Genomic DNA, 22,428 nt, shown 5'->3' with positions numbered 1-22,428 from the left:
AAAATACCAGGAAACATTTCTCCAGGCTTTCTCTACTATCTCTGCCTACAGAAAATGTACCACCTAGTTGCAGCAGTGTCAGATGGCACCTTCAGATTTCATACATGCAGACAGAACACATGAGAATGTTATAAGGCACCAAGTCTACAGGCAGCTCCAGACTCTGCTGAAGATCTCCTGAGAGACTGGATAGGATAGCAGGTTCTCTTTTTCCAGCAGCAGGAAGCAGATAAAATACTTCACATCTGCTTCACTCAATAATTTTGAAGAAAAATACACCCAAGTCTATGACAAGCCAATATATTTTCAGTACTATCAGCAGGGACACAGGAAAACAATGGTTCCTTATTAATGTCTTACCAGATCACTTGCAACCACCTGTCGTCTGTTGTTTCCATTGTAATCACAGAAATCGATATAGTCAAGATAAGCATCAGCAAAATAGAGAAGTTTATTTGGATAATCAATGGACAGTCCATTGGGCCAGTAGATTTTATTATTAACAATCACTGTGCGCATTTTGCCATCCATGCTGGCTTTTTCAATTCGGGGGTTTTGGCCCCAGTCCGTCCAGAACATTACATGAGCACTGAAAAAAGTAACTCACGGTTAGCAACCCGGGAAAAAAACCAGCAGCCTATTGAGAAACATTCCATAAAGAGTCATTAGCTAAAAAGTAGAAGCAATCGTTCTATGAACAGTCCTACATAATGATACTGAAATAATTTACTTTATGCTTACAAAATAATTTACAACATGCTTACAGAAGATACTACAGTAATTTCTGTTATAAAAATTCTCGTAATACTTCTACTGTTGTTTCTATTTGTCAATAATAGCAGCTATTGGTTTTGTCAATATAGAAGCTACTGGTGTCACTGGTTTTTAATGCTTATTATAATCTCATCCTCTGACTGCTACATAATAATTTAATACAGGCTTACACTCTAACAGGTATGCATTGATAATGTTAACAGCATTGAAACTGACAGCAAACAGAGTTCAAGGAAATGAAAACCTCAAAAAAAAAAGAGGTAAATTTTGTACATGAACAGTTCAAATCATCACATTAACTCTATACCACTTGCTGTCTGAAATGGGAAGGTGCTTTTGTGATAACAATACAATCTGGATAATTATTTCTGACTTGGAAGTATGAAGGTAGGCATATGACATGAAATGACATTTTTTGTGGTATACCACCAACTGAAGTGACACATCATAATTTTGAATTAATACTTCTTAACTCAGAAGGAAGAAAAATATTTTATAGGTAAAAAACCATCTTGTTGCACTGAAACAGAACTACATATCACCAGTAATTACTTAATGACTTGAAATATTAATCAACTCTGCAAACACACTAAATTGTTCTAAGTTGTTACTTCCACTTGTCATTTACAATTCCAATACAATTTGGACACGTCCTTAATTTTAATAGCTACATCATAAAATAAGTATCTTAATAAAAAATAAAATGAAAAATCTTACTCAGTTCTAGGATCTAACACTAGTCCTCTTGGGTTTGTTATATTTTCACTGATCAGCACAGTCCTGTGGCTCCCATCCATTCTGGAGACTTCAATTGTTTCCAGAACAAAGTCTGTCCAGTAAAGGTTACGACCCACCCAATCCACTGCTATACTCTCAGTCACAGTGACACCACTGTCAAACACCTGTTCAAGAACAAAAAAGCAGGTGGGGGAGAGGAATAAAAAAGACTATATTAAATTTTACCCTTTGCATTTCTACAGATATGGAAAATTATGAACCAAGTTTCCAATATCTTCTAGGTCTACAATGCAGAATGAATCACAACGTACATATCCAAAATGATGGCAAAGCACAAACCCAAACACTCCTACTAACTTCAGCAGGTCTATTGAAGGGGTTAGAATTTACTAATAGGAAAATCAGTTTATATTGTGATGCTTTAAAAAGGGCTTCTTGAAAGCATTCAGTTTCCCTTTTCAAACAGCTATTTGAAATGTTAGCTTAGCTTATCTACAAAGTTGTTTCACTTTGTCTCTGTTACCTCTTTTCTTACTATACTTGGATTTTCCCCTTCTCCTTCATTAACTAAAGATGCAGTGTCTTCATTTTCTCTCCATAAAAGACAAGAAAACTTACTCAGCAAAACTTACTATTTTTCGGTCAGTCCCATTTTGATAAGCACTCCAGATTTTATCCTGTGTTGTATCAGACCAAAAGATGCGATCTGTGACTGAATCAAAATCAATAGCCACAATATTTGTCCCATCCCGAACCAGAGAATAAATACTGTGTGACTGAGAAGTGATGTTATCCACAACAATTTGGTTACGACTTGCCACCAGCAAAAGAAGATTCCCAGATTCTGTCAAAGGAATAGAAATTAAAATAAACCAATGAGCTATTCAACAGTAACTGGGAGAAAAAGAAACACTGTGTAATTTAACATGACTTTATAGCATCAACACTGTAGTATCTAGACATAAATATTGAAAGGACAAATTTAAATCAATTCCCAGGCCAAGAGATAGTATCATATCCAGTCTATCCATCCTGACTTTTAAATCTACATTGGCTTTTCTCCATAACTCTTTTTACAGACTTCCCTCCCAGGCTCCTGTCTGGACCTAGGGTCCTATTGCCCACTGTCTAACCAGTTTGCTGCTGACATCCAGCACTCATTCCTCCATAAAACTCTTTCATCTCCCACTCCCGATTCAACTCCCAAAGTTTTTGGCACCTCCAATTAATCTACTCAGCCTGGTCTCCCTCCTCTGTAACCCATCTTCTCTTTTTTCCCCCTTTAGACCATGTGGGAACAAGGGAGAAGAAGCAGATTACAGGAAAGCCGTAGATTGCTGTAATTAGGTTGCACAGATAAGATGCTAAAAGATAACTGAAGAGCATCAACCATAAAGACAGCAAAGTACAAGAAACTCCCTATTAGTAATGGCCAAGCTTACGTGCAGGGAAAATGCAAGTGTCTTCCACAACCTGAGTATATCCCTAAACCAGGAAACTTGTAAAGATAAATTCCACGGGGTTTATGGCTTCTCTGCCCTGTCAGTGTAGTATAAAAGAGACCAAGAACAACTGGCATCTAGGCTGCATCAGTGATGTCTGCTCCTTAGAAATGAGCAAAGTACAGCATAGGCACCAGGTAAGTCTTATGAGAAGCTGGGATTTAAACACTTTGTGAGCATTGAACTTTATAAAAAGTTAATTTTGGGCTATGGCTTACAAGCCTCTGACATTGCTTTTCTTCAAAATATTATTTTTGATCATTGCAAGCTAAAAAAAAAAGTGTTCATTTAAATATACTATTTCTATGAAATATTAGTTTCTAATTAACCCTAGAGCTGACAGTTTTAATTCTCATGGTCATCTGCCATGAACAGCTCTAAAATCACCGCTTTTAAGAGAAAAAGATCATAAAGGCAAAGTGTTGGCAGTTAGGATTTTCCCTTTAGTTGCTTTCTCTCAGGGAATTTTCTCCCATTTGTTGCTAAAAGATAATTAACGACTGGTACTTAAGAGAGACAAAGGATATAGCCCAGGCGAAGGGGGACGAGTGCAGCTGCCTGCACTATCTAGCTGAGGGGCATTTTCTCGGGAAGGGCAGCAATAACTCGAGATTTTGGCTGGGGACTGAGGGTGTGGGCTGGACTCCATGCGTTTGCTGTTGGCATCAGAGGAGCACGGTCGGTCGAGCTGATGCCACTGCCACCGCCCAACCCGGTATTGCTTCTTCCTTACTGTGGGTGAGTCTCTGCTTGTAAGAGCAGCTGGTCGACTGACACCTTATTAACACCCTATCGCATTAGAAAGGACCTCCCCATCTACCTGAGTGTCTCAGGGGAAAACCCGGGACCTCGAGCCCCCTCCAAAGAGGCTCTCCTCCGGCTGCACGGAGCGGGCCTGCCGCTGCCCAGCCCGGTTGTTTTTCTGCCACTGCTCCGGGTTTTCGCTACACTCCAACCCTGCACTCCTGCCTGCCGGGAGACCCCTGCGGCTCCGGCTACAGCTGTGGAGTTTCTGATACATTTCCTTTGCTACTCTGGGGTTCCAGCCGCCACTCCGAGGTTCCTACTGCAGCCCAATTCCCGATCCGGCCCGCTGCCATTACCCCGTGAGGCAGACGCAGCCGAGCTCGAGCCACAGCGCCCCCTGCCGGCGCAGGGCAATCACCGCAGCCGCCCCGCCGGGCCGGAGCCAGCAGCGCCCCTGGCGGCCGCGAGCGGAACTGCAGCGAAGGGAAGCGCCCGCAGCCCAAGGGAGGCGGCCCCGGGGCTCCGGCTCGGTTCCGTTCCGTTCCGTTCGGTTCCGTTCGGTTCGCTGCAGCTGCTGCTGCCGCTGCCACTGCCAGAGGTGTTGGCTGTTTGTCTTGTTACACATATCTACATGTGTATATATATTAATAAAGAACTGCTATTCCTTTTCCCATATCTTTGCCTGAAATCTCCTTCATTTCAAAGTTAGTATAATTTGGAGAGAAGGACGTCATGTTTTACCTTCCACCTTCTTTGGCAGACACCTGTCTTTCAAACTGAGACACAAAGCTGGACAGTTCTCAGGCACTGCTGTCATTCTTACACTGACATCAATGTTTCTCACCTGCTGCTTTACAAATCCTCCCATTGGCTTCTAGAATGTATCCTTCATCACAATAACACCTAAAAGATCCTCTCTCGTTGTAACAGTGCTGACTACAAAAGCCTGGAGGGTCACATTCATTAATATCTTCACAGGTCTTGGAGTCATTTGCAAGCTGGTATCCAATAGGACAGGTACACTGAGCTCCAAAAGGTCCTTGAATACATTCATGAGTACAGCCAGCATTATTGTCAGAGCAGCTTTCCTGATCTGAAAACGGGTTGGGGAGAGAGATAAGCAAATAGTCAACAAATGCTTCCTGTGATAAATTTAAATCTTTACAATTGTATTATTAGCCAAAGATTGCTACTAAAATGACTGCAGAATCTCAGTTATGCAGTGTGAGAAAGGACTGTGGTGATTATGCAAAATGCAGCATACACAGTGTGCATTAAGGCAGGTAACAACATCACATGTCCTGAATCTCATCAAATGAATGCCAAACAGAAGGCTGTCTAATTATATACAATAACTTTTTCAAAAATAGCTAGAAATATAAGAAATTTTACTTTACCACTCCAATCCTAAAGTTGTATAAATAATAATTTAAAATAGTTTATAATCATACCTGGCTGGGGTTCATCTGAGAATGTGCATTGATTAAAGAGAAAAAGGAGGAAAGAAGGAAAGAAAAAGATTATGTTTAAATCAATTCATAATCAACATAAATACAAATTCTTGCTACAAATTAACTTCTTGATTTTAATCATGATTCTTGAAGTTAAAAATTTAAAAGAGAATATTAAGGACTGAATCACATTTCATCTGAATATAAAGCATACTATGCTTTAGTGAATGTGTCCAGGAACACAAAGTTCATTCACATGTAGTTATATGAAAATCTAAAGTCAGTGGAAGTCACACCGGAATTCAGAGCACAAGATTGGACAGAGCAAATGAATTCCTCAGTCATCATTGCAGTATCTTTTCACTGAAAGCAAGTTCCACTTAGAAAATTTGAGCTCAAATTACATTGTGCTTACATTTCCACCAGAAACACTGTGACATAAAATAGAGCATGCTGAGTATTCCATTTCTTTCTGAAGAAATGACACATAGTCTACAGTAAATACTTGAAGAGTAACTTACTGCATAGTGGGGATTCATCAGCTCCATTAGGACAGTCAGCAGAATTGTCACATACTTTGCTGAGGTTCACACAGATACTGTGACCTGGACACTGCCACTGCCAGCTGGGGCACCGGAAGGGCTGAGTTGGGCAGTCCCTCTCATCGCTCATGTCCCTGCAGTCGTTATCCCCATCACAGATCCACGCGCGGTACACGCAGTTGCCATTGTCACAGCGGAAAAGCGACGGAGGACATGTTCTGGGAGGACACCTGTGGTGCTCATCTGAGCCATCTGCACAATCAACATGGCCATCACATTCCCAGTGATCAGGAATACAACTGCCATCTGATTGACACTGGAATTCATGCTGGTGGCACATCCCTGGTGGTCTTGTAGCTAGAACAGTGACATGCAACAGTTCAGAAGCTGTTTCAACTTTAGACTGAGAAGCAAAACCCCTATGTTCAGTTCATCTCTTATATAACTTATAGTTACAGTGCTATTAAGAACTGTGTTGCTTTTAGATCTGACCATGGATTCACAGTCAATCTGCAGGACATTTCAAAATGTGACTAATTTAACTCCTACTTTTTAATGTGGTCAACAAGGCAATTCAACTATTGTTATACCTTGAGCAAACACATATTTATACCTATGTACCTGTCCAAAGCTACAGAAAATCAGTTTCTTTTTCACCACCCTGTGTTGTAGCATTTTGACTAATTTAAGTGTAAAAAATTACTCAAAAAAACTTTCAATCTAACTCTCGTGAATACCAGATTTTCAGATTAACAAACTTTATTTTGCTTTAAAATCCTGCGACTGAAATGCCAAGTAAAACAAAATGTTATAGCTAAAAGGAATGCAAACTGTCCTCTTTGTCTGAGCCATCTACTCTCGCTAGCATAATCTGCTTAGTTCCAAGATTGTTGGAGGGATGAAGCACCTCTCCTACAAGAAAAGACTAAAAGAATTAAAATTGTGCTCCCTGGAAAAGAGTAAGCTTAGGGGTGACCTTACTGTGGCCTTTCTTATAGGCTCCCTTCAGGTACCGAAAAATGGGGAGAAAATTTTTAAAAGGGCATGTAGTTACAGGACAAAAAGGAATTGCTTCAAATTGAAAGAAAACAGGTTTAGATTTTATATTAGGAATAAATTCTTTACTGTGAGGATGGTGAGGCACTGGAACAGGTTTTCCAGAGAAATTGTGGATGCCATATTCCTGGAAGTGTTCAAGACCAGGTGGGATGGGGCTTTCAGCAACCTGGTCTAGTGAAAGGTGTCTCTGCCTAAGGCAGGGGGGTTGAAATTAGATTGTCTTTAAGGTTCATTCCAACCCAAGCCATTTTATGATTCTATGATATTCTTGCACTGGAATCTGTGTTTGAAATTCCTGCTCAGGAAAATGATGTAAAGACAAGTTTCTCTGAAAAGAATATTAAGATTTCAAAGGCAGTATTCGACATAGCAGATTAAAGGATATTTCCAAAAGCATCACTTAATAACTGAAGTATTTCTTTCAGCATCAATATACTTACGGCAATTGGCCTCGTCTGAGTGATCGTTACAGTCAAAAACGCCATCACACTGGTAGTAGGTGCTGATGCACTGGTCTCCACTTAGACATTTAAACTCTGTGGCGCTGCAGTTATATACTACAAAATTTAAAAATACTGAATGTTATTTATTTATTTTACAGAGCTAGACTGCATCAGATTTACCCTACAGGTGTTTAAGTCTGATATGGTATCAATTCCACTGAAGACCATCATTTCCCTGAGACACAGAAAATGCAGTGACTTTGTAATTCACAGAAAACAGAGGAAACAGATTTCAGCCCTCCACAAGCAGCCCAGAGATCAAAAGCATCACAAGCAGGATTAATTTATGGATAGGTTTATTATGCTGTGTTGGAGCTGGTAATATGAGATCCCCAAGGACTCCTGTGGGGGCAGGTGTGAGGAAACAATAAAGAGACATTCAACAAAGAAAGTTACACTTACTGCAGTCATGCTCATCAGCACCATCTATACAATCTTTGTCCCCATCGCAGACATAGAATGGGTCGATGCAGCGATGGTCTGGACACTGGAATTGCCTGGGTTCACAAGTACCTGTGAAAGCTATTAAGAATGACAATAAATGCAAATGTGTTTCTTTCCTCTCTTTTGAAAGCAGCATATTGCTGAGAAAGTAAAAGAACATTATCCCTAACTTGCAGCATATCATACAGCAACTAGTAATCATATAAATTATAAGCACTAAATAATTAATATCAGGTAAATTTTCATTTATATGTAGGCTTGGGCTCATGGAAAATAAGCAGAAGCTTCCACATAGTGGTAAATAGCTCAAAAGAAAGTATATGAAAAAGCTACTACTTTACTTCTGGTAAAAACTTCCAGTCTAGGTTAGCTGACTAACCAACAGCCATCAAAGAGATCACTCATGAAGTAGGTGTTTAGAACATCTCAGCTTTAACTGCTTTTTGCTAATTACAGTGGATGACATTATGCAGCACCATGATTATGATTATCACATTTGCCCCTTTTAATTTTTTAAGTATTTCTCCACATTCTACTTGACCCTGGAACTTCAAATTAGACAAGTTTTCCACATTTTAAGGACTACAAAATATCAGTCTAAATTAGATACTAGTCCTTTTTCCCAATTTCATTTATTGTCCTCATACCAACAGATATATCTATGAAGACATGCACAGCTGACTATAAAAACAACAAATAGTCATGATACTCACTGCAGTTTTTTTCATCTGAGCCATCACCACAGTCATTATCAGTATCACATAGCCAGATTCTTGGAATACATCTTCTATTATCACAGGTGAACTGGGTTGCAGGGCATGAAGAGGGTCCTTGTGTAGGACAATTCAATTCATCACTGCCATCAAAACAGTCATTATGTTTATCACAATGCCAGCGACCCGGAATACACTGTCCGCTGGCACAGGTAAAAGCTGAAGAAGCACAAGTATTGTCTGAATAAAAAAAAAAAAAAAAAAAAAAAAGTCTTTATAAAGATATTAAAAACTTGCCTTTCCTGCAACAGTTATCAGTATTCATTACACTTAGAGAATGCGTAAAATATGCACCAAATTCTAAAGTGCACATTGCTTAGAATTAAAATGTCTGTTATGCAACATGCTGCAGAACTGACCAAGCTTTTTTTAAACTGCAGGAAGCAATAAAAAATTAAACAGTTAACCACTCCACAATAATCTAAAGAACAAGAAATCTAACATTTTCTAGTGACCATTTGCTTTATACTTTTCCCCAAAAGATATTCTAGTTATTCTAAAATGGCCCATTAATAAGAAACAGTTTATACCTCAGTCATACTAGTTAGTCCTGTGCATTAGGGATCACATTTTACTACTCTGTCCTATTTTCTTGTTTGTAATTTAAAATAATTTACTCTGAAGAAGCACCAGATATGTCATAAAAGCCTCTTCGATATCTTCAGTATCTTATTATCTCTTCAATGTCTTATCAACTGCGATTATCTCACTGTTCTCTCATTTACTTGAACAACAAAATATTTTGTGTGAGACACTTTACTGTAAAACCAGGAAATGAACCATTGTGTTTTTAATTTACTTAACTGTTAAAATCCAGATGTAACAAATAGATCAGCATTGCCCAAATATTATGAAAAACAAGTATTTTATTCTGTTATTAATTGAAATAAAAAGCGCTGCTATTATCTTAAAGTTAGGCAATGTAGATGGTTTTGTTGTTTTTCTTATGGTGCCAGTTTTGAAGAGTCTTCATCTATACTAAGATGGCTTGTTCCTCTCCACACATCCAAATTAGGCAAGCTATTGATATTCCAATATCTTTCAAAATTTACAAAAAAAATAAGAATAAAGACAACATTTTCTTTAGAAAATATATGTTTGTTACTCTGTAAAAAGAATTTTGAGAATAGTGAGATATGAATTTTTTCATGCATTGTTTAGGTGGCTGGTACTGAATCATGTATTAAATCACGATATAATTTCCAAAGTAATTAATTACATTCCAAGTATTTTCCAAAGTAACTAATTTCTCAGGAAGATTTCAGGATTTATTCACAGATGCAATACTAAAAAATTGTAGTTTATTCCCATGAAGCCATACTGACTCATTAAATTCCCTGAACTGCAAACAAGGAGCACTAACTGCAGATTACAGGGATTACTTACTTAAAGAACCACAGTTTTGTTCATCACTGTTATCATGGCAATCATCAACACCATCACACTGATAGTATCGAGGCACACATCTTCCATTTCCGCAGGCAAATGAGTGGGAGCCACACTGCAAGGTGGGCGGCTCATTGGATGGATCTTCAACGCATGTCAGTTGATTCGGAGCCAGCTTCATGCCATAAGGACACCCACAAACTCTCTGAAAGTTTGGAACTGGGAAGCAGAAATGGCTGCAGTCTCCATTGGGATTTGTGCCTCTATTACAGTAGTTAGAGCCTTAAATAGTGATAGAGAAGATCAATGCACACACTGCAGACAACATCTTGGCAACTATTAAAAGTGCACAATAACTGTAAAAAAGTGCTGTAGGAAGTCCTGGGTTTGCATACACTGCACAATAAGGTCAAGCTCAGTGACAGCAATAGTAGCAGTATCATAAAAGAGTGTTGGATTCCATATACTCTTCCTGACATAAATGTTTATGGAAGACAAAAACTTACTATTAAATTTCATCCAATTTTCTGACAATTTTCAGCAACTGTCTGGAAATAAATAAACTACCACAAAAGAGAATCTCTGTCTGATCAAGACTGCGAGAACAGATCAATCTTTTGACACCAAGTAGTCTGTGAACCTTAGATTAAATCATTTGTCTGATGAGTGTACTGGCTGTTTCACAAAATTAACTACAATACCAAATCTTTGGCTTAGATCATACAATTGCATAGAATTTGAGAAAATGAGAAAATAAAAAAAATTAGTGATTTATACATAGTAATTACTTGAAGAATAGTAATTTGATTAATAAATATTTACCCAATTCCTCAAAATAAATAATTTAGTTTAAATAAAACTTCTACCAGAAAAGGAGAAATATGGAGAAGTGGTAGTTGGTGATACAATTACAGAAAACACAACAGAATCAAATTCATTTTGCTTAGTCGTTAAGTACAGTAATAGAAGGGGTAGAGGGAAATTGCATCCAGTCACAAAGCAGTGACTGGAGGCAATAAAACAATGGATTTAAACAACTGGAAATAAACAATGTGTGATTGCAAGTGCCTATGCTGCCTCCTGTGCCTGTCAGTTATGATTCAGTGAAGCCATTCATAGAATTGAAACTGGAAATCTGCTGTCCTGACATTTTGTCTCTTGTTCCCTATATCACATCCTCCCTCTGCAGAAGAAAGGAGCTCACCTATTTGGGAATGAGCGTCATATGCTTTAACGTGCATGATGTTACTGATGCCCCTCCTAATAATAGTCATTTCTCCTCCATCAGACTTCCTGACTCGAACTATTCCACCAAGTCTCCAATCAGTGAAATAGGCATAACCTGTTTTGAAAAATATTTAACATATTATACAGAAATATGACATAAAAGATCAAGTATCATAAAAAAGCTTTAAAAGAATTTTCATGAAAATTTAACCATTTTGTGTAATTGTTTTATGAAAACGACAAAAGGACCTTCACCACTTATAATGCTGTCAAAGTGAGCCTTCAGTCATAGGCAGACATAACTTACATAACTTAGGGAAGCCCTCTCAAATTTTACTGAAATTGGCATATAAAAAACCCAACTATAATTTCAAATTCCAAGGCAATTTTAAGTAATTCATTAAGACTAATTCACAGATAATTTTAGAGTATTTTGAAGATATTTTTATACACAATCAAAAAAGGTCACATACTGACATCTTTCTTCAGATGCAACATAAATCCAGCAATAAACTTTACATATAATTATTAGAAATCCTGAAATGTTGACCATCTCTGGAGTGGTTTTTCACTTTGTCTGTTCAGCATGAACAGCTCATCTTGGAAGCTATAATTAGTACACCATATCTGACTTGTTGCACTACATGAATTACCTGACCGATCCAGAATTATTTTAAAATAAATATACATAAAACCAGTTCTAAAAACAAGCAAGAAGTACTAAACACATATTTTTAGTCGGAAGTTTCAAGAGTGCTTTTTTGGTTAAATCAGTATTGCAAAATCTCTGTCATTTTATGTCACAAACTCACAGATCACCATATGAAAAGAAATATCTGTGATGACAGATAATATTTTTCAGTGCTAGACTTACCTCCAAAAATTGTAAGGCCAAATGGGTGAGTCATCTGAGTAATATGTTCAAGAGTCCGTCTGTCCAGCCCATCAAAGGTGCTGTGCTCAATTTTATCAAAAAAAGCATCCACCCAGTATAGCCTCAGGGAACTAGAAATAATGAAAATGTTATATCTTTTAAAGTGACATTATGTCCATTATGAAGCACTAGCATTTTCTTAAATAATAATCTTCAACCTACAAGAAGCTGTTGGGGTGCGTGGGAAGGGATTCTGAGAAAACCTTGTATTTTAAGGCTTTTCAACCAATTGAAAGATAAGTCTTCAAGAAAAGAGTGCCTGTGCATTCAATCTGACATAATTCCATTATTTTTATTCCCTAACAGCTTAAAGAAGAACCATGTTTGCTCAGAAAACTTCTCTGCATTCCGTGTTGCCCTTACCTCCAGTCAATGGCGAGACCATTGGGCCAGCCTAGCGTTGTATTGACAATTGGCAAGGCATGGGATCCATCGCTCCAGGCCCTCATGACTTTTGCTGGACGGAACCAATCTGTCCAGAAAATATACCTGAAAGGACACATGTCAGAAGACACATAAACTCAATTATATAATTTGATTAAACAGAGCAAACATTGGAAACAGCATTAACATTTTTCTTTGTATGACATCCTTTGCATAACTTTAAAAAATACCATTTTGTGTTGTCCCTCTCCTCAACTGGAAGTACTACCAACAATTCATATTTTTCCTGTATACAACCACCAGAATCTTTGGAAGTATTTTGGTTCTTTAGATATAAAATATCCATAACTTGATTAAAATTGTTAAGGTTCTCATGTAATTACCACAGATAAATAGAACCAATAAAAAATGCATTTTCCAGCATGAACACTACAAATAATTTTCTCCAGATCCATTTAACTTATGCTTGCAGTCAAAGACTTGAAGGTAATGTTAAATAATTTTATAAAGCAGCAAACAAAAAATGTTGGGATATCCAAGGATCCAGGTTCAACATTATTGTTATGAGATTACTTTCAAAATAGTGGATTTGGTTACTCATGAAAAATCAATATCCAAGAATCAAGAAATTCAGTAGTACAACATTATGAAGCCAAAATATGCTGTGAAAGAAACATTGTCTTGGCATTGGCAAAGAACACAGAGTGTGGAATTTGAAAGTAAGCATTTCCATCAAAGAAAAGCAAGGCTTCATCTTGTTTATGGAGTCACATATTTTAAGGTCTGCATCAAATACAAACAGTAGTATCCAATATGGTTCAAATAAAGAAATTCAGAGAGATAAAACTATAGAATCAATGTTAGCAGTCTGGAAATTGAAAGTACATTAAAAACAATTTAAGAAACTCCATCTTTCAACTGCAAGAAATAGCTTTGTGAGTGATACAAAGAAACCAAGTTCTTTTGCCTTTTATCAATGAACAGGAGTAAAAGGAAAAAAACATAGTGCTTTTAAAGAGAGTTGTTTTGAGTGCTTCTGTCCTGTGCAATCTCTCTCACCATGCCCTTTCCTCTGGGTGCTGAATCCTAGGCTGGAACAAAACAAACAAAATAAAGACAAGAAAACTGAAAAGAGACAGTATTTTGAAAAGAACAAAAATCCAGAATCAGATGTAAATCTAATCTCACCAGTTCTGTTTAAACCATGAATTTGTACATATAGTTTAAAATGAGAATCTAAACTTACCCAATAACAGGATGAACCACTATTGAACGAGGATTATTTAAATTCTGAACAATAGCTCTCCTGGATTTATCTGCCAGCCTCATCACACTGATGCTCCTGTATCGAGGATCTGTCCAGTAGAGGTTCTTTGAGATCCAATCAAAAGCTAAATCTTCAACGCTTTCCACTCTATTAGCAGTCAAGATCTCTCTTCCTAGAATTTTTAACACACATGATTGCAAATGTTTAGGAACAGGGAAAATAACATGAGTGCAGTATTCTATTCATAAAACTTGTGGTTCCCCTTGATAAAAATGCTACCTCTGTGCTACTTAAAATAATGACCAATAACCAAGGGGAGGGAAGGGGTGCCCTTTGCTCTAGACAAAGAAGGTGTGTGTCCACAAGCACAACTGGAAAAGAGGGGAAATAAAGACTAGCCAAAGTCAGAGAAAAATCTGTTGCTAAGTTTACACTGAAGGTTTTACAAATGAAGCTCAGTAAGGTCAGTGCAGTAACAACATCTTGCTCAACAGCCAGACTTTATCTACTCTTTGCATAGTAATGGTCAGCTGCAGTCTACCATTATCTACCCAAGGAAGCAAGCGAGTGCAGAAAACTATGTGCTGACATTTGATCATCATTATAAATTGGAGAGAAACAATCTTTACACTAGCATAAATAGGATTTCCAAAAATTTCATAAAGTTAATAATCTTTTTCTGCATTACAGTATCATAGCAAACATCCTGCTCTCCAGATAGGATTCAACAAACTTAATGAGAGTTGTACAAACATTTTTGAGAAACATTTTCCAGGTTACTGGGGTCACACTGAGATTTATCTGTATATCTCATAATGTGACTTTTCACTATACTTTTTAGAAAAATATATATTACAGTCTCCTTACCATAATTACTCTACAATTCCCAAGCATGATTCTCACCTGAACCATCAGTTTTCTGTTTATAGATCATATCTTTACTTGTGTCTGAAAAAAAAATTGTGTCATCCTGAGCAGAGAAGTCAATTCCAACGAAGTATGAAGGGCTCCCTGTTACAGGTATGATCACATCTTCCTGGGTGGAGAGATTGAATGGGATTCCCCGCACTGCCGTCTGCGATGAGAACAGCAGAAACTGTCGCACAGCTGGGAAAGGAAAAATCAGACACAGGCTTTACTGATTCACAAGGGAGGACATCTGAGCATTAAGAAAACCTTTGTTTTATTTTGACAACACTAATTGCCTGGAAGTAGAAAAAGAAGAACCAGAAAATAGGGATTTAAATACTGACAAGACTTAAAACTGAAGAAGAAAACCAAAATCCTATCCAAAATATTAGGTAATGTGGTCAAGTATTCTTTTTTCATTGTTACTGTGGTCCTAATACACTTTAAAAGTAAACATTATACCTATGGAAGCATAAATTATCTTCTGTACTCTTCTCTTTATAATAATCTATAAAAAAATAACTCACAGGCTTTGTCGAGCCACCATAAAACTAGACAATACCTGGGGTAGCCAGATAAATGAATGGTCAAATATTAAAGTTATAGACAACATAAATGACATAGTTTGTCAGTAGATAGTCATAGTAAATGTGCATCAGTGACAGTTCTGTAGCAGAAGATTGCTGATGGAAACACACAGCTCCAAAACGGAATCTGTTATTCTTGCCATGTGTTCAAAGGGAGAAGACCAACCTAATCTGCACAGCACTGTGCAGAAAAGCAGGCTTATATATTCAAGATAATGCAAAATCTGCATATTAGCAAGCATTCATGCTTGATTTCAGGATTAAGAGCTCAATCATACAGCTGTCTACACATATTCCATATTTAACTCAAAATTCTCATTAAAGGAGGTGAGTTTAAATTGTGGCTTGAAATGAACATCAGCAGAAATGACTACATTTAAAGCTGTCGAAAAGAGTTGTGGTGACAAGACAAAAAGCCCTCAGTATATTGAAGCTACTGAAGAAAGATGTTCTAGAAACAGCTCTAGAGCTAATGGAGTAGCATTACTTGCAACACTTGTAAGGCATTTTCTCACCAACACAATGCCGTCCATCCACGTGTAGGTCGAAGCCCAGGATACACCTGCAGCGATAACCTAGGCCATCATTGTCTGTTTTGTGGCTGAGAACACAGACCTGTTCACATCCCCCATTATTACTTCCACAAGGATTTCTTACTGGAAAATAATACAGATAGAATTATAACTTCCTCTAGCAACCAAATGGCATCATTATCTTGATTTTTCAGGATTTTCTCCAACATCCACAATAAATCATGTGGATTATGTGAGAGTTACATCCCATGGACAATATACCCCACTAGATCTAATGTGGAATGCACCAAAATCACATCAGAGGTAACCATCATTAAGAAATGCAGCTTATACAGACACTCAACACACAGCATTAAGGCCATAATTTTGGCTATAGTCTTCTGCACATAGACCTACTTCAGAACTATATCTCACAGAATTAATTGAATACTGGTAGCCTTTTCACTGCATTCATTGCAGTGTTGAGAAAAAAGTCCTAAACACCAATACTACTCAGACCCACAGGTTTGACTCCACCAAGTATCAATCTATTTATAGAGCTCCCCCTACTCTTGAATGTTGCATTTCACAGTTCATCAGCTACAGGAGTTGGATGAAACAACTGGGTGTTAAAAATCAGCCCAGTTTTACAATACAAATCTATGTATCATAATTACAGGTCCTTACAGCAAAGTAAAAGTCTCATAATTTTTACCAGTTTTTGGTAACATACTTCCTAAATCTCCCTTCATAACCTATTTGTGGTCTTACCAAATGGCTGCCTGGCAGCGTGGTAAACTGTCACTCCATAAGGTCTCAGTGAAGACTGGTAGATCACTTGAGGGTTAGATTCTGAAAATTTGTTAGCTTTCACCACTGCCATTTTGGTCCAATCAGTGAAATAAACGTTGTGTTCAAATAAAGTGATTCCATATGGATGAGGAATCAGTGATCCTCCATGAGCTACTGTTTTCCTGATATAAAGATGTTCAACATTATTTATCAAATATTACCTAGACAATAACATTATTAACAGAAGAAAGGATACAGTATTTTCAATTCATTCACTGTTTTTTAACAGAGAAGCTACTAAAGTACAAATTGAAAAGATCAAATGAACTGAAGAGAAAGAGCTAAACATAGACAGTTCATCAACCTAACGGATACAGCAGTGAAAATAGAGAAAAAGTATTAGCAAATTCCAAGAAAATACAGTGAGTAAAGATGAGAGGAGAAAATATACCAACATTTTATAATTTATAAATTTATTTTTTAGTAAGTAAAAAATAAATTTTATAATTTACTAAGTAAAAAAATACATTGAACAATAGACCTGTCAAATAAGCAGAAGACTGTTTTTTGAAGTCAATACATAGAAGGTATGCTAAAGGGGACATTTTTTCCTTGATTTGAGTAACTGATACTATTTAGAGATACAGAGATAAGCAGATTTCTAAACAACTCCATGCTGTAAGACACAGTTCCATAAAAACTCAAGGACTCCCTCTTTGCATGCTGTGATTTACTCTCCCCAGTATCATAATAAGGTGTAGGATTACTTAATTTTTGACAGCAAAGATTTATAAAAAGTAAGAAAAGTATTTAATACCTATCACACATATTAATGTTTTGAAATGGGATAGTTCATGTAAATTCATTCATGAAAAAAATGCAAAGCAACTATGATAGAAAATAATGAATATAATACAAAAATAATAAAAAGCAAATGCTCTAAAAGATTGTGTACTGTACTGGTGGACTATAAAATGATATTATAAAATAAGGGCAAGCGGCATTCAAGGTCAAAGGAGAGCAAAGAATAATGAATTAAAGAATGTCTAGAAGTAGCATGACACCATAGAGAAAAAGGTGCATCACATTCATTATGTTGTAATTTTCGTCCTTTGTGTATCTCATTTTGTTAGAGAAATCCTTTTTTGAACTAGACATAAAATAATCAGTGTATCTGTAGCCTCCAAGGAATAATATTTCACCTACCTTTGAAGTCCATCATAAGTTACAGTCTCAATGTAATCAAACCGGCTGTCAACCCAGTAAAGCCTCTTTGACACAATATCCAGGGTTATTCCAGCAGGCCAGCCTAATTTTGTTTTTATCAAATCCTGACGATTTGTGCCATCCATGAAGGCTCTTTCCACTTTAGGATCACCAGACAGACTGTCCCAGTCTGAGAAAAACAAGTAACTATAAAGAGATAAAAAAGAAAAAAAGGTCACATTTCCTTGAGATTTTATGAGAAACCCCTTGAAATTCACATGGAATTTAAAACCAGCAGCCTTACAGAACAGAATTTGTTTCTTGCATACTATGAAAACATACTTTATACTTTCTACACAAAAAGTAATTTTCATTTTCTTTTATAGAATAAATCCATAAAGAAGCATGCTTTCACCCAAAACACCTCAGTAGTACTAGTTTTCCTTAGTAAATCACAGACTTAAGTTTACTGCCAGAAATAAACCAGTGACAAATAGTTGCATCATGAAAGCAGCAGCCATGACTACAAGTTGCATGAAATTCCTTTTCCCATTCTCTGAAGATCCACATTTTCATGGTTCACACATACTTCTGAAGCATATGGATTAGGAGACACTAACTTTCCTGGCTTCATTCCATCTCCTTATTTCAGATAGTAGGAGATCTGTGGGTGCTACTATAGCTGAAATCTTTAAGGATAATACTCCTCTGCAGGGCAATTCCACAGTTCCATTTCCAGTGCTGCTCAGGCACACAGAACTCCAGCCATGAAACAGACTGCACACATTATAAAAAAATGCATTGCACAGTCCTCTCATAAATTAAGGTGCAGAATAGGTTAGGATAGAATGTGAGTGTTCAAAATATTTTGTATCTGATTCTAAAATGGTCACCTTGCTGTTTCCTAGTTGTTTTCCATTTACATGGAGATAAGGGAATTTCTGACATCTTTTACCATTATCTGATAAGTATCACTTACCCAACAGTTGGATCAAGGGCTATTCCTCTAGGATTTCCAAGATTTTCAGCAATAAGAGTCACACGGTTTGTTCCATCCAAGTTAACCATATCTATTCTGTTCACACTGGTCTCAACCACGTATAGCTTATTGTTAACCCAATCCACTGCTAGATTTTCAGGTGTGTCAACTGAAACATTTAAAACTTCTTGGAAATCAGAGCCATCGATATTAATAGAAAAAACCTGAAAACAATACAAATATTGTCAGTACCCACATGATGTTTTGAATCACAAGTCACATGCTATTTGTTTTTTATCACCACACTGATCACCAACCCACAACTATATCTGTATCTGCCTGCAGATACAAGCAAGTTACCCTCTGAGTTATTCCTTAGGTAAGGATTTTTTGCAAAAATCTGGAAACCAATGGAAAAATTGCAGAAGGCTTGCCTTCAACTAGCATTTCTGCAAATTGGACAAGATAAAAGACTAAAACAGCCTTATCTGTTAGCAAATGATTTAAAAAAAAAAAAAAAAAAAAAAAAAAAAAGGGAAGTGCATTTGCTTTCCTGGAATCTAGCAAAACCCCAAATTTTTATTGATTGAAAACAAATGATCATGCTTTGGTAAAGCTCTCAACAGCAGCCAGAAACAAGAGAAACAAGAGGGGGAGCTCTTACTACAGCTACCACTAAGGGGAAATAGCAAAATGAAGAAAGTAAGGGAAAGCTGTCCATCCTCACAGAAAGGAGGTCTCAGCTAGTGGTCTCCTTTATCTAAGGCTAATTTTAAGAGCATCCTGCTCAAGAAGAATAATGCTGTTATTTTACAAGCAAGTTCAGAGCTACATGAAGTAAACAGTCCAAAGACAATAATTTTATGTATACAGTAATCGTGTGATTATAACACTGGGTAATATGAAAAGGTAGAAATTCTCTTCTTTTGGAACAACAGCATGAGATTTGGAATGCATTTAAATGAAAATAGAGATGATGAAGTAAATATATGCAAGAAAAATAAGAGCTGAAAGAGTTGTATAATTTGAAATATTCTTCAGTTCCAAGTAACAATAATCAAGATAACCACTTAACTGTCTACTCTGTTCTTTGGAAACCCTGTTGATGAAAGAGCTTATGGGCATTAGGTTATCTGGCAGTACACTAAATGAGATAAAGATGACACAAAACACAACTCACAATTTTCTGGCTTAGTTTATGTCTTAAACTTGAAAAAGAAAAGACAAAAAATGCCCTAGTAATATTATTTTAAGACATCAAGTGGAAATACTCATAATTTAAGAAAATTCTAAATGCAAATGTTTTCATCTGGATAGTCTAGCTAGGACTTAATTAGATTAATTAATCTTAATTAATTAATTAGGATTAAACTATATTGGGCAGATAAAAAAGGCAGTCCTGGCCACCTGGGGTGTGCAGCAAAAACACCCATATTATCTTTTATTTACACCTATTACAAGGACAGAATAAATCTCCTGTCTCATAAAAGTGCAGATTTGACCCTCACTACACTCAGCCATTGACAAAGCAACTGCAGCAACAGGAACCTACTACAGCCACAATAAAAATGCCAGAACTGTGAACAAGTCAAAAACTGTGCACACAAATCTTGGTCTACTTGACAGCCATGCAGTGAATGTTCTTTCCACAGAACCAGCATGGAACTGTGGTGAGAACTACAGTTTTTATCAGATGTCTTAAGTGTAGATTCAGAATTATGACAGTGACATCAAATTGATCCATCAGTGGCATTAGCAGGAGCCAGGTCACAGATTCTCCTTCACTCTGCATGAAAATCAACATGAGGACAAGAGATCATGAAGTTTCAGCATTTGATCTAAGATGTTCTTTGGTTTCCATAAGTTATGCATAGAAAAGAAGAACAAGGGTGCCATCCAACTTCCACAAGAGTCTCCAGACTGTTTTTTTTTTAAATTACTTGGCTCTACAGTGTCTTGAAGCTAAAATAATTACTCTTTTAAAAAAAAAAAAAAAAGAGAAAAGTAACACAATATTGGCTCATTACACAAAATACTGTCAATATTTGTTATTCAAGCTCAATTACAGTGCCATTTGAAGTACATGAAGAAGTCTGATTTTTATCATCTTGGAAGGCACACAGCTTTTACATTTTAAATGATCATGTTTCAAAAATTACCAAGAAAAATTTGTTCCGTTTTGAAAGAATGTCTACTATTTCTCTTAATTAGTTTTTTGGACTCAGTCTCAAGTAAAATTAAAAGTTGCTCAAGACATTCCCATATAATAGGATTCTTTGTTTAATATGTCACATGTAATAGTATAGTTGAAAAAATGCAGTCATTAACATAAAACATTTCAAGGAGCTTTTTTGTTAGAAAACAAAAATACAGCCAGCTTTGGCTCTCAAAAAAATGAGGGTCTATCAACACATTCTGCCTCTTGAAGTTCTCTACTTCCAGGTACACAGAAATACATTCTTCTTGAAACTTCTACCAACCTTATCTTGCACTGTGTCAGTCCAAAAGATTCTGTGCAGGTAAAAGTGGAAGTCCACTCCCACTGCAATCCCACGATTCTGTGACTGCACCAAGGTACGAAAATTCCTTCCATAAAGATCTCCAATCAGTAAATCACGGCCATTGGAAAAAATAATCGATGCAACACCAGCTGAAAGCAGGAGTGACAGAGACATGATTACCCTGCAGGCAAGATATTTTGCAAAGGGGCATTGCAATATATACATACTGGTTCATACATATTGGGCACAAAGTTTTGAATAGATGCACAGGGTACAACCTGTATAAATGTTTCAATGTGAGTACTAACCTTTGCCTTTGGTTTGTATACTTGGAGCAAATCAGGCAGGAACATGTGTTTAAAGCCATACCAGCTAAAACTGTTATAAAACCCCTGTGCATAGACCAAAAGACTATTTCTATTAAAGCTAAAATTAACCTGGTGAAACTGACTTACAGCAGGTACTAAATTCTCCCATTTATAAGAGAGAAATGCTTACAAAATGATGAGCTGAAGACTGGTGGCTGAAGAAAGAAGGAAGGGGGAGGGAACTGAACAGTTCTTGCTTTTCTAAGAAACAAGACTTCTAATCAACTATGCCAAGCAGAAATTCCCATTCCCACCAACTCTCTGCAGGCAAAAGCACTTGCCTTACACAACAGCCTGTTGGGACACTACATCTCCACAAAGCAGAGTTTCCTGGGGCCTGCTTTCAGAGCTGAGCAGGAGGTCAGGAGAAGGAGCCTACAGCTGATGAGAGACTGCACTCTGAGAGACAAGTATTCTTCAGAGTTCAGACTCTGGGGCACTCAAAGCCAAGAGCATGGCTTCTCTCACAGGCAAGGGCTTGATCTCACCATTCAGCAAAACCAACTTATGGCACAGTTCTAGAAAAAATTAGGTTTCCTGATTTCTTGACAACACTAAGCTCCACAGAGAGCATGACAGAAAACTGTTCCTCACAGAAATAAGAATTTTTTGTTGTTGTTCAGGAGTGCTCTGGCAATAACCTCCCAACTCTGTCGAAGTCAGGAGTGGTGAAAACACAATGCAGCCTAAAAGACATTTGTTGATTAGAGGAGAAGCAGCCCTGATGAGGCAATCAACACCAACCCGCACACACCGGCAGATACAGAGTTCTGGCATTTGCTGATATTCTGAAAGCTGTCCTGACTGTAAGTCCTTAAGGGCAGAGTTAAAATCAAAGAGAGC

The 22,428-nt window shown here is 37.1% G+C and overlaps 1 protein-coding gene across 1 annotated transcript in view; it reads right to left on the bottom strand.

Annotated features, from left to right (window-relative positions):
- Positions 1–22,428, bottom strand: part of LRP2 (LDL receptor related protein 2) — a 110,705-nt gene that overhangs the window by 55,556 nt on the left and 32,721 nt on the right. Inside the window, exons 11-29 of the mRNA XM_074548547.1 lie at positions 21,197–21,366; positions 18,717–18,940; positions 17,738–17,944; positions 16,511–16,713; positions 15,743–15,883; positions 14,635–14,838; positions 13,711–13,903; positions 12,444–12,569; positions 12,021–12,151; positions 11,124–11,261; positions 9,920–10,201; positions 8,474–8,713; positions 7,719–7,838; positions 7,254–7,370; positions 5,734–6,111; positions 4,606–4,854; positions 2,145–2,356; positions 1,492–1,676; positions 361–589 (exon numbers count right to left, since the gene is read on the bottom strand). Of these exons, the coding sequence (XP_074404648.1) occupies positions 361–589; positions 1,492–1,676; positions 2,145–2,356; positions 4,606–4,854; positions 5,734–6,111; positions 7,254–7,370; positions 7,719–7,838; positions 8,474–8,713; positions 9,920–10,201; positions 11,124–11,261; positions 12,021–12,151; positions 12,444–12,569; positions 13,711–13,903; positions 14,635–14,838; positions 15,743–15,883; positions 16,511–16,713; positions 17,738–17,944; positions 18,717–18,940; positions 21,197–21,366 (3,749 nt within the window). The remainder of the gene's footprint in view (positions 1–360; positions 590–1,491; positions 1,677–2,144; positions 2,357–4,605; positions 4,855–5,733; positions 6,112–7,253; positions 7,371–7,718; positions 7,839–8,473; positions 8,714–9,919; positions 10,202–11,123; positions 11,262–12,020; positions 12,152–12,443; positions 12,570–13,710; positions 13,904–14,634; positions 14,839–15,742; positions 15,884–16,510; positions 16,714–17,737; positions 17,945–18,716; positions 18,941–21,196; positions 21,367–22,428) is intronic.

The sequence above is a fragment of the Zonotrichia albicollis genome, chromosome 10 (genome assembly GCF_047830755.1).
Source record: "Zonotrichia albicollis isolate bZonAlb1 chromosome 10, bZonAlb1.hap1, whole genome shotgun sequence".
NCBI classification, from domain to species: Eukaryota; Metazoa; Chordata; class Aves; order Passeriformes; family Passerellidae; genus Zonotrichia; species Zonotrichia albicollis.
This window is presented reverse-complemented; position numbering and strand designations above follow the sequence as displayed.